Below are 13,080 nucleotides of genomic sequence, written 5' to 3'. Positions count from 1 at the left end.
CTCTACCTGCTGGTTATGAAGTATACTAGGGTGAAGGGGGGGCCTTCATGGATCTAAGCTCGGCCTTTGATAGAGGTAATAGAGCTAAGCTCTGGGCTGCTTCTGTTAGATACAGGTTGGATGGGGAATGCACCCAGCCCATGAAGCTGAAGAGGGTGTTGCGGCAGGGATGCTTTGTGGCTCCCTTTCTCTTCACTCTTTATATTAACAGGCTGGCGACTGCCCTATTAGAGTTTAGAGCGGACATGCCAATTGCAGCTGGTCGTCGTCTACCTGTCGTCCTACATGCAGAAGATGCTGTACTATTGTCACGTACAACCAATGGCCTTCAGCATCTCCTAGATTGTTTTGTCACCTTCATGGATGGGCTTGATCTCACCACCAATTAAGCTGAATCCCATTTTATGGTGGTGGGCCCAATGAATACTAGATTTAAAAGTTTCTTGATTAAGGGCTAGCTCATTTCAGGGGTGGATGATTTTTTTAGGGACCCTACTAGACTACTGGACTTTCCTGGCAAACTTTGCTAAAGAAAAACACTGTGAGGTTTAGGTCTCATATTAATGGGGTCAGTGTCTTGGCTAGGCGCTTGGGACATGCTCATTTTGAGACAATGTTAAGAGTTTTCAGGGCCAAGTGTGTATTGATGGTCTGTTATAGATGGGACATATTGGGTTATGTGTCCTCCTCTCAGCTTCAGATCATTGAGAATTCCTTCTTCTCATAGTCCCCCAGAGCACACCCTCTGAGATGCTTTATGAGGAACTGGGTCTGGGGTACATCTCCGACCAGATCTAAATGCACTCCTGTTGCTCTGGCTGCCCATCTGGCTAAAGGAGGACCTGTCTCTCAACAGGCTCATCCTACGTGACTGCTTGGCCCTTGATGGCATGTCTCATATTCCGTGTCTATCATACATCAAGTGTACCTTAACTTCTATGGGCCCTCCCAAGCTTTTTGCAGAACTTGAGCATATAGCAAGGAGTGATATTTCAAGGCTAAAGAAGGCTCTTTTTACTTGGGTGGCTATGAAGCAAGAGGCCATGGTCCTTCACAAGCGCGCTATGTGCCATTTTGTCATGGTGAGAACTGTTCCAGGAATGGAGCCCTACCTGACCCTTGAGATTTCCAACTTCCAATGTAGGTTGCTTTCCTATTTTAAATTTAACCTGTTTTATCTATTCTTGTTGCATAAGGGGTACTGGTTTAAAGTTGAGGGCCTTCCAGCATGTCCTTGCGATGATGGTGCCTCCCTCCCCCACACTTGTCACACTTGTCAGATCGTCATGACATGACCGAGATTCAACTACCTTCGGCACAAGTTCATTCGCCCGCTCCTTTTGCCTATGAATCTCAAGCAAGTGAGGCCTGCATTTCTTTTTCTCTAGTTGCTAAAATCACACACTATCTTTCTGAGTCGTTTTTTATCTGGGGTGTTGCATGAGCAATGAATTTTAGCATATATTTTTAGCTTACATGCTGTGATTTTAAATCTGTTTTTAGCTTCTTAAAGTGTATTACCTGTTTTTACACATATATGTGTGTGCTCTATTGCAGTTCTAAAGAAAGCATTTTGGGCTGCTTTTTTTTAAACTGCACCTGGTTATCATCGACTTCAAGTCAATGTTAATTGCATTTCCTAAATGCCCAAATTGCATTTAGGAAATGCTTTGTACATCAGATTAGGAATGGCAAGTAGGTAATCCCTATTTGCAATTTCCTGTTCTGGGGATCGCAAATTGTAATTTCTACATGGTAGAAATCGCATTTTGCGATTTCCTAAAGTCCTTTGTACATCAGAAAAGGCCATTTTGCATTTCTTAATGGCTCAAAATACTAATTGGGCCAGTTAAGAAATGCAAAAAGGATTTGTACATTTGGCCTTTGATGTGTGGATTCAAAAAAGAGGTCATGGTAGGCCTCACATGAAAGCTCTCAAAAGTTTTACTCAATCTTTTAACACCACATTTTGCTCTTATTGTTGAATTTAATGGGATCTAACCTAACACAGGGTCATTGAATGCAAATTAGCACATGCTGTATTATGGACTGCTATAAAAAACACCTTGGTTAAATGGATCACTAATAGCCATTGTTTGCTATATCCTGCACCTTCGACCCGCTGGAGATTTTCAACTTCCAAAAAAGTGTCAAATTCACAAGTTAAAAATCTTCACCGCAAATCCATCCAGTGTCTCTTCTATGACTGCTCCTCCTCCTCGGACACCACTGGCTGCCTTGCCTCGCTGAATTCAAATCAAATCATTAACATTTATAAAGCGCGCTACTCACCCGTGCGGGTCTCAAGGCGCTAGGGGGGAGGGAGGGTTACTGCTGCTCGAAAAGCCAGGTCTTGAGGAGTCTCCGGAATGCGGAGTGGTCCTGGGTGGTCCTGAGGCTGGTGGGGAGGGTGTTCCAGGTCTTGGCTGCCAGGTAGGAGAAGGACCTCCCACCCGCCGTGGAGCGGCGGATGCGAGGGACGGCAGCGAGGCCAGAGAAACGGAGGAGACGGGTGGGGGCGTAGAAGCTGAGGTGACGGTTGAGGTATTCCGGTCCCTTGTTGTGGAGGGCTTTGTGTGCGTGGGTGAGAAGTCGGAAGGTGATCCTTTTGCTGACTGGGAGCCAATGCAGGTGTCTCAGGTGTGCGGAGATGTGACTGTTGCGGGGAACGTCGAGTATGAGGCGGGCCGAGGCGTTTTGAATACGTTGCAGGCATTTTTGGAGTTTAGCGGTGGTCCCAGCATAGAGGGTGTTGCCGTAGTCCAGGAGGCTCGTGACGAGGGCGTGGGTCACGGTTTTTCTGGTGTCGGCGGGGATCCAGCGGAAGATCTTGCGGAGCATGCGGAGGGTGAGGAAGCAGGCGGAGGACACGGCGTTGACTTGTTTGGTCATGGTGAGAAGAGGGTCCAAGATGAAGCCGAGGTTGCGGGCGTGGTCTGAGGGGGTCGGTGCGGTGCCAAGGGCCGTGGGCCACCAGGAATCGTCCCATGCGGTCGGGGTGTTGCCGAGGATGAGGACTTCCATTTTGCCTGAGTTCAGCTTTAGGCGGCTGAGCCTCATCCAATCTGCGACGTCCTTCATGCCGTCTTGTAGGTTGGTCTTAGCGCTGGCGGGGTCCTTGGTGAGGGAGAGTATAAGTTGGGTGTCATCGGCGTAGCAGGTGATGATGATGTTGTGCTTGCGTACGATGTCGGCGAGGGGGCTCATGTAGACATTGAAGAGTGTCGGGCTGAGCAAGGAGCCTTGAGGTACGCCGCAGATGATCTTGGTGGGGTCTGAGCGAAAAGGTGGGAGGTAAACTCTTTGAGAGCGGTTTGAGAGGAAGGAGGCGATCCAGTCCAGGGCCTGGCCTTGGATCCCGGTGGAGCGGAGGCGGGTTATTAGGGTGCGGTGACAGACGGTGTCGAAGGCAGCCGAGAGGTCGCGGAGGATGAGGGCGACTGTTTCACCGTTGTCCATCAGGGTTCTGATGTCGTCTGTGACTGAGATGAGGGCGGTTTCAGTGCTGTGGTTGGTTCGGAATCCGGTTTGTGAAGGGTCGAGAAGGTTGTTGTCTTCCAGGAAGTTGGTAAGCTGTTGGTTGACGGTCTTCTCTATTACCTTGGCAGGGAAGGGGAGGAGCGAGATGGGGCGGAAGTTTTTCAGGTCGCTTGGGTCAGCCGTAGGTTTCTTTAGTAGGGGGTTGACTTCAGCGTGTTTCCAGCTTTCGGGGAAGGTAGCAGAAGAAAATGAAGAGTTGATGATGGCCTGGAGGTGCGGGGCGACGATGTCGTCGGCTTTATTGAAGATGAAGTGAGGGCAGGGGTCCGATGGGGCGCTGGAGTGGATAGAGTTCATGGTGGTTTTGGTTTCTTCAGTGTTGATGTGGGTCCAGGCATTGAGGGTGATGGCCGGGGGTGTGGGTTTGGTGATGCTTGGTTGGGTCTGGTGTCCGAAGCTGTCGTGGAGGTCGGTGATCTTGCGATGGAAGAAGGTGGCGAGGGAGTTGCACAGGTCTTGTGAGGGCGTGACGGCGTTGGCGTTGGCGTTGGGGGTGGAGAACTCTTTAACAATGCTGAAAAGTTCTCTGCTGTTGTGGCTGTTTTTGTCCAGTCTGTCGGTGAAGAAATTCCTTTTGGCTGCGCGGATCAGGTGGTGGTGTTCGCGGGTCGCGTTCTTGAGGGCGGTCATGTTGTCAGCGGTGTGGTCCTTGCACCAGGTTCTCTCGAGGGCGCAACAGGTTTTCTTCGATTCCTTAAGGGTGTCAGAGAACCAGAGAGGTTTTTTGGTGTTGGCCTGTCAATGCGTGCGTCTGAGGGGTGCAAGGTTGTCTGCGCAGTTGGTGATCCAGTTCTTGAGGCTGAGGGCTGCGTCGTTGGGGTCGTCGGTGGTGAGGGTGGTTTGGTTGATGGTGAGCGCGGAGAAGAGCTGTTCTTCGGGGATTTTGTTCCACTGTCGACGAGGGATGGGTTGAGTGCGGAGGTGGCGGGTCTCGCGTCGGAATGTGAAATGGACACAGCTGTGGTCGGTCCAGTGTAGAGCGGAGGCGTGGCTGAAGGAGACGTGTTTGCTGGCGGAGAAGATGGGGTCAAGCGTGTGTCCGGCGATGTGGGTGGCGGTGTTCACCAGTTGCTTGAGGCCGAGGTTGGCGAGGTTGTCGAGCAGAGCGGTGGTGTTGGGGTCGTTGTTCTGTTCCAGATGGAAGTTGAGGTCGCCTAGGAGGATGTAGTCAGGCGAGGCAAGGGCGTGCGGGGAGACAAAGTCGGCGATGGAGTCGCTGAAAGGGGCGCGCGGTCCGGGGGGACGGTAGACGAGGGATCCTCTGAGGGTGGTCCTGGGGTCGGTGCGAATCTGGAAATGCAGGTGTTCAGCAGCAAGGGGGGTGTCTTCGGTGGAGGTGGTGACTCTGATGGAGTCTTTGAAGACGATGGCGATCCAAGTTGTGCATTCAGACCATGCTCCATCGCGTCAGTCTCAACTTTTGAATCTGCTCTGGTCTCACTGAACCAGATATCTGGGGTGGCGCTTTGATCTTTTAGACATTATTTCACACTTAAAACGTTAAAAATTCTTAGGTTTGGTCCTACTGGTTAGATTTCATTTGTTTTGGTTTCAATATATTTATTAAAACCTATCCTATTTTTCTTCATTGTTTAGGTATTTTTCGTTTATTGTATTTTCACTTTATTACCATTTGTGTGTTGCATAAATGCTTTACATAGTGCCTCTAAATTACGCCTGATTGCTTTTGTGCCAAGTTACCAGAAGGTTAAGCATTGTATAATTTAGTGACTTTTGTGGTTCATCCTGACAAGGATTGTGGTGTTTGTTTGAGAAGGATTTCACCCCCCTGAACTAATAACCACATTTCTTACAGTATTGTTGTTAATATTAATAACATTGATAATATTATCACAGTTGTTATTAGTTAAACAGGCATTTTAAGCATACTAAATACTCTGCTTATCTTCCCAGGTTTATATCTGCGTGGGAAGTATGGCATCGAACAACAGTCTTTTGCTTCAAAATGGATATATTCCTCACTATCTTCGTGATACAGACCCCTTTGAATCCAAGCTCAGCAAAGAGGCTGATATCATAGCTGGTATTTATTTGACAATAATTGGTAAGGTTAATTATGGATATAATTTATCATAATGACATATTATCACTAAATGGAAAATGTCCTTTATATATGATTCAGAACTATATGCTTACGTTGTTTAATTTGAGCACTCCGCTTTCTCAGGAAACAATAACCATTACTAACGTGCATGCCATAAATAATCTTTTAGTTCTGTTTCTCTTACATTTTATTCTACTCATTTCCAAATCTTCAATTTGTCCTTGTTATAAATGTTATGTAAAGTGAAAACGTGCTGTTCCTTTAAATATTTGTGAGTACAATTAGAAGGAGGAAATTAAGCAACCATATCTAGAGCACTGAGGGATCCTTCAAGTCATTGTTAGAACTACTGCTGTTTGGAAAACATGACAAAATGCACAGCTGTCTATTAATATGGATATTATTGTGTATTTAGTGGTTGTTGACTGCACTATGAGACTCAAATTAAGATACACTAATTCATATACCAAGAGAGCAATTTGTCACTTATAACACTAAACATTTGCTTCGTGACACTACTATGGCCTCCCCTTTTCTCAACTCTATCTTCTCTCCCAACAAGATATCCCCTTCTCTGCCTGTCATTGCCTGATCTATATTTTGCACCACTCTACATCTCTCATCCTGTCTCCCATTCTACTCTTTTTAAACAAATCTTGCACTCTGCCCACTGTTGTCTCTGACATTGCACACTTGCTTCTGCCAATCAACTCTCTGTTTTCCAATATACTGTTTTGTTGTTTAATTGTTAATTGTGCTCTTATGTTTGTAGAGGTTTTTTTGTTATGTCTAATTGTGTTGATATTGTATTGTATTCGATTTATAAGTTATTCAAGTGTTATATTTGTGCTTTGGTGGTGTTTTGTATTCCATTGTTATGTTGTGATGTTCTTTTGTTGTGATTGAAGTGCATTTTGTTGCATTATACTGGTATTGGGTTGTGCTATTTCTGAACTTTCGTGTTGTTTTGTGCAGTGTCCCTGTTTTATGTGGTTGTGTTGCTGTTATGTACTTTGCCATTGTGTTGTTGATCTATTTTGTTACATTGTGGTTGTTGTATTCTGTTGTTTACTTAATTATTTTGTTGTGTAATTGTTGTTTTTAATCTGTTTGATCGTGTCATGCTGCTACGTTATGCTGCTGTGTTTTCGGCCAAATGCAGCACACTGCATTAACATTTCAGTGAAAACTAATCAGTTACTATTAGCAAAGGCAGCACCATACCAATATTCAGTTTCTCAAGCAATTTAAGACAGTAATCATACCAGAAAACTATGACATATACAATTATTTAAACTACACTTCCTAGACTGACCTTATGAGATCAAGCTCTCTCAAAATATTTAATATTGTTGTTCTTTTAACCGGTTCGGTGCCTTGGACGAGATGATCTCGTCCAAGGCTACAGTTCCCCTGTGCCTTGGACGAGATCATCTCGTCCTAGGCACAGGGGAACTTGGGGGAGCGCTAGCGCGCCCCCCCCCGTGCAACCCCCTCCCCCCCAAGGCGGGGATGGAAGGGGAACACCTTCCCCTTCCACCCCGCCCCCCCGCCCCCCCCTGTGATGTCAGCGCGCGAGCGCGCGCTGATTTGTCACAGGGGCCTCCCCATCGCGCTGGAAACTCTGCTTCCAGCGCGATTGAAAGAGAAATGCAAAAGCATTTCTCTTTCAATCACTGGGGGAGGCCCGGAGGGGCTTCAAAGGGAAGGAAAAGTATTTCCTTCCCTTTGAAGTCTCTCCGAGGGTTTCAAAAGCCGGATAGCTTGCAATCCGGCTTTTGAAACCCCACTAGACACCAGGGATTTATTTTAGGCCATTTCTGCCCCCAGGGGGGCAGAAACCTCTAGGCGCCAGGGGAAAAAAAAAAATTGTGTTTTTTTTTTTTTGTTTGTTTTTTTAGAGATGGGGAGCGACCCATCAGGCAAGGGTCGCTCCCCTGGGGGGCAAATTGTATTTAGGCCATTTCTGCCCCCCTTGGGGGCAGATTGGCCGATTTTAGGTCAATCTGCCCCCAAGGGGGCAGAAACCACTAGGCACCTGGGATCTGTTTTTTGGTGCCAATGTCACGCAGGGGGAGCGACCCCGTAGGCAAGGGTCGCTCCCGGGGGGGGGGGGGGGTTGGGGGTCAAATTTATTTTAGGGCATTTCTGCCCCCCCCCTCCCGGGGCCGGCTGAGCTAGAGGCCAAACTCCACAGGTAGGCACTTTGCAAAAAACACCTCTGTTTTCTGTGAAAAAATATGTTGTGTCCACGTTGTGTTTTGGGCCATTTCCTTTTGTGGGCGCTAGGCCTACCCACAGAAGTGAGGTACCATTTTTATCGAGAGACTTAGGGGAACGCTGGGTGGAAGGAAATTTGTGGCTCCTCTCAGATTCCAGAACTTTCTGCCACAGAAATGTGAGGAACATGTGTTTTTTTAGCCAAATTTTGAGGTTTGCAAAGGATTCTGGGTAACAGAACCTGGTCCGAGCCCCACAAGTCACCCCATCTTAGATTCCCCTAGGTCTCTAGTTTTCAAAAATGCACAGGGTTGGTAGGTCTCCCTGAGTGCCGGCTGAGCTACAGGCCCAAATCCACAGGTAGGCACTGTTTTCTTTCAAAAATTTGGATGTGTCCATGTTGCGCTTTGGGGCGTTTCCTGTCGCGGGCGCTTGGCCTACCCACACAAGTGAGGTATCATTTTTATCGGGAGACTTGGGGGAACGCTGCGTGGAAGGAAATTTGTGGCTCCTCTCAGATTCCAGAACTTTCTGCCACAGAAATGTGAGGAACATGTGTTTTTTTAGCCAAATTTTGAGGTTTGCAAAGGATTCTGGGTAACAGAACCTGGTCCGAGCCCCGCAAGTCACCCCTCCTTGGATTCCCCTAGGTCTCTAGCTTTCAGAAATGCACAGGTTTGGTAGGTTTCCCTAGGTGCCGGCTGAGCTAGAGGCCAAAATCTACAGGTAGGCACTTCGCAAAAAACACCTCTGTTTTCTTCCAAAATTTGGGATGTGTCCACGTTGCGCTTTGGGTCGTTTCCTGTCGCGGGCGCTAGGCCTACCCACACAAGTGAGGTATCATTTTTATCGGGAGACTTGGGGGAACGCTGGGTGGAAGGAAATTTGTGGCTCCTCTCAGATTCCAGAACTTTCTGCCACAGAAATGTGAGGAACATGTGTTTTTTTAGCCAAATTTTGAGGTTTGCAAAGGATTCTGGGCAACAGAACCTGGTCCGAGGCCCGCAAGTCACCCCTCCTTGGATTCCCCTAAGTCTCTAGTTTTCAGAAATGCACAGGTTTGGTAGGTTTCCCTAGGTGCCGGCTGAGCTAGAGGCCAAAATCTACAGGTAGGCACTTCGCAAAAAACACCTCTGTTTTCTTCCAATAATTTGGATGTGTCCACGTTGCGCTTTGGGGCGTTTCCTGTCGCGGGCGCTAGGCCTACCCACACAAGTGAGGTATCATTTTTATCGGGAGACTTGGGGGAACATAGATTAGCAAAACAAGTGTTATTGCCCCTTGTCTTTCTCTACATTTTTTCCTTCCAAATATAGGAGAGTGTGTAAAAAAGACATCTATTTGAGAAATGCCCTGTAATTCACATGCTAGTATGGTCACCCCGGAATTCAGAGATGTGCAAATAACTACTGCTCCTCAACACCTTATCTTGTGCCCTTTTTGGAAATACAAAGGTTTTCTTGATAGCAATTTTTTACTCTTTATATTTCAGCAAATTAATTGCTGTGTACCCGGTATAGAATGAAAACGCACTGCAGGGTGCAGCTCATTTATTGGCTCTGGGTTCCTTGGGTTCTTGATGAACCTACAAGCCCTATATATCCCCGCAACCAGAGGAGTCCAGCAGACGTAACGGTATATTGCTTTTGATAATCTGACATTGCAGGGTAAAGTTACAGAGTAAAACGTAGAGAAACATTTATGTTTTTTTCACCTCAATTTCAATATTTTTCTTTTTCAGTTGTTATTTTCTGTAGGAAACCCTTGTAGGATCTACACAAATGACCCCTTGCTGAATTCAGAATTTTGTCTACCTATCAGAAATGTTTAGGTTTCTGGGATCCAGCATTGGTTTCATGCCCATTTCTGTCACTGACTGGAAGGAGGCTGAAAGCACAAAAAATTGCAAAAATGGGGTATGTCCCAGTAAAATGCCAAAATTGTGTTGACAAATTGGGTTTTCTGATTCAAGTCTGCCTGTTCCTGAAAGCTGGGAAGCTGCTGAGTTTAGCACCGCAAACCCTTTGTTGATGCCATTTTCAGGGGAAAAACCACAAGCCTTCTTCTGCAGCCACTTTTTCCAATTGTTTTGAAAAAAACGAAATTTTCACTGTATTTTGGACAATTCTTGGCCTCCTTCAGGGGAACCCACAAAGTCTGGGTACCTCTAGAATCCCTAGGATGTTGGAAAAAAAGGACGCAAATTTGGCTTGGTTAGCTTATGTGGACAAAAAGTTATGAGGGCCTAAGCTCGAACTGCCCCAAATAGGCAAAAAAAGGCCTGGCACAGGAGGGGGAAAAGGCCTGGCAGCGAAGGGGTTAATGACAGCCGGTCATATGATGTGGCAAATAGAATTTAATTCATTGAACCACATTAACATATATTCCTAAACATTTACCTCTGGGTTTTTACCAACTATAATAAATGATCAGTAGTCGATAAATTGAGCAATATTCCTGTATCTGTGCTGTGTGAGCTACGAACACTGAACACTGAAAATACATTATTAGCCACTTGGATTTATAGATGAAGTTCCCCAACAGTTTAATGTCTGCTCACTCTGATATTCGATATCACCTTTCCATTATTTTTGGTGGAAAACCCCATTAATCTCAGTTTGGTTGCAATGGTGAATCCAGTTATTCTCTGTGTAACACCCTTGAGAATGAGAACTTTATGTTACCCGATTGAGCTACCCCAAAACACACTTATGCTTGCCCACATTGATGTCCCCACAACATCGATTCCTTTATATTTGTTTCAGTGGATCAAATTAATACTCTATTAAACTTGTCATATGCCATTTATAATAAGCTTACACAATCCTGTTAACCTTGATTTCTAAAAATTTGAAACATCAATATTGTTCATGATGGTTTATATTACATTACTGAATGGTTTTTAAAGAGGGTTTCCAAAGAGCCCAGAGTGCCTCACCAAATTCTCCAGCATTACTTGTTACGTAATGTATTCAAATTGTATATTTAGCTACATATTTCATTTGATCATCAAACTATGAATAGAATACCTAGAAAAACAAAAAAGATTCAAAATAATCGTATTATATCACAGTTTTTATCCACTAATGAATGTGCAGTTCTGTGATGATAGTCCATTGAACCAAATTCTGCCGATTGGACCAGTAGAGGTCAATAAAGAAATGTAGGGATTATATCAGTAGATGTCAATAAAGCACGGAAGTGATATTTCAGTTAGGAACCATATGTGCTGGACTGAAATTCCTATCATCCTATCTTTCCTTGTATTGATATCAGCGTTTTTGCAATCATTTACATTGTGGTTACATAATAGTATGAAAACCAGACCTACACATAGAATTTGTTTAGGTTGGATCAAACTCTTTAGTGTAACCAAAGTTACTATAAATTGTTCTAGTTTATTTACCCTCTTGGTGGTTCATGTGGGCAGAGTTAAGGGTTAACCAAATCTATGTGAGGAAGTGAAGGTCGTCCAACTGTACTTTAGCCTGAGTTTCTAGTGGAGCTCCACAGAAGTAGTGAATCTTGTCACCTGCCAAAACAATGTGTATGGATGAATAAAACCATTGTTTCTACAGGAGGTTTTGAGTCGACCTCCACCTAAATCAAGTCAGTGGTGATTAATTAATCTGTTGTTTTTATGGGTATTAACGGACAGCTCAATGAGCAAATTAAATAGTGTCCTCTTGTTCAGTCTATGTGGGTGTGCAGGTGTGTGTTAAAATAGTTGGTGTGCAGTATATGAATCTTGACTTAGGAACTTATGAGCTAAATCCTGTCTGACAAACTGTCTATGAATCCTTTTATTTGGAACTTAACTATCCACACCTGCTGTGTTTCTAAACAGCTCTATCCAACTTGTTCATTGCAACTGTATTTGGTATCATTCAGCCTTTTGTCACTTTTAAAAGGAGTTCCACGTCCAGTCTTCTGGGCCACTATGCTTTGTTAAGTCAGCGTTATCCATTGACTCCTAGTTGCCGAATGGCTGCAATGCCTAACCTTTTAGGTCTTGCATATCCTGTCTTTAAGGCTTCTTGTCATTTCTTTGCTTGTTGGACTGCTACTAGTGGACTGCAGCACTCATTGTGCCACCACTAAAGTAGCACTGTGAAACACATCTACAGGTCTGCAATTGAAGTCTGAGTGGCAGCTTTAAACCTGACAAACCTTTTCTCAGGACTAAACCTTCCTTTTTAAAAATGTAATTCATCCCTAAGGTAAGCAAAAGGCAGTTGCACAGTATTTAAAAACTAGGACTTGTATATTTAATATTATACATGTCCTGGCATTTAAAAACCTCCAAAATTGTAGCAAGGCTGACTCTCCCATAGGGAAACACTGTGGTACATTATAACAAAATAAAATGCTTGATTTTGGTTTAGGAACAACTGGAAAAATGATTCAAGGATTTATTTTATTAGGTACTTAAAATTTAACTAAATCGTAAAGTCAGATTTTATTTCACTAATTTGAACATTACACTTTTAGAAAGTTGCCATTTTCCTCCCTAGCCCAAATGTGCCTTTTGCCAGTATCCAGTGTCATCTGATTGTGAATGGCTCCCCTGTGGTGAGATGTGGATTGCTTCTAGATAGTAGAGAAAAGGACTTGTGTGTGTAGATGCATATTTCTTCTTTGAGCAGGTTGGCTGGGGGGAGTTGGGTTTTCCTGAACTTCAAAGGGTTCCTACCTTGCCACTGGGTGATATAGCTCACACTTAGGCCTGCCTCCTTTTGTCTTTCTAGTCAGCTTAGCTCCACTTCAGTGGGATGGGGAGCTTCCCCACAGCTGGTTTGGAGTGACTACAAGGGAGGGTTTGCCCATTATCAAAGTCACACCTCTGGGTGGGCACAGGGATCTCTGACTAGGGGAAAAAGGAATCTTCCATGTTGCATCCAGATGGAAAAGAGCACTGTGGGATAGCTTACAGTAAAACACACAGGAAGTGCTACAGACATGGGTAGGGCCACCCTTGGGAACTTTTACCTCATTGGTTAGAGAGTCGCCACATGTTAGCACTGCGCATAGAAGTGGTATGCCAAGTAACCCTTTCAGAACACTCCTGGACCTGTGGCAAACAGAAGAAAGACTACACTGGTGTCTGAATCCTGAAGGAAGACTAAACCCACTTGCCTTGAAACCAGCACCCCAGAAGTGACCCTAAGTGTCAGTTCGCTGACCTTCTGTTTGAGCTACAAGATTCCAGAGGCCTTGGCCTGCAACTGACCAGCTGACCAGTTTCACTTGGACCT

General features: G+C 45.1%; 1 protein-coding gene across 1 annotated transcript in view; it reads left to right on the top strand.

The window, feature by feature from the left end:
• Positions 1–13,080, top strand: part of OPN5 (opsin 5) — a 344,280-nt gene that overhangs the window by 120,396 nt on the left and 210,804 nt on the right. Inside the window, exon 2 of the mRNA XM_069236052.1 lies at positions 5,455–5,605. Coding sequence (XP_069092153.1) covers positions 5,476–5,605 — 130 coding nt within the window. The 5' untranslated portion in view covers positions 5,455–5,475. The remainder of the gene's footprint in view (positions 1–5,454; positions 5,606–13,080) is intronic.

The sequence above is a fragment of the Pleurodeles waltl genome, chromosome 5, assembly GCF_031143425.1.
Source record: "Pleurodeles waltl isolate 20211129_DDA chromosome 5, aPleWal1.hap1.20221129, whole genome shotgun sequence".
Classification (NCBI taxonomy): Eukaryota; Metazoa; Chordata; class Amphibia; order Caudata; family Salamandridae; genus Pleurodeles; species Pleurodeles waltl.
Note: the sequence above shows the minus strand (reverse complement) of the source record. Positions and strands in the feature narration are given on the sequence as shown.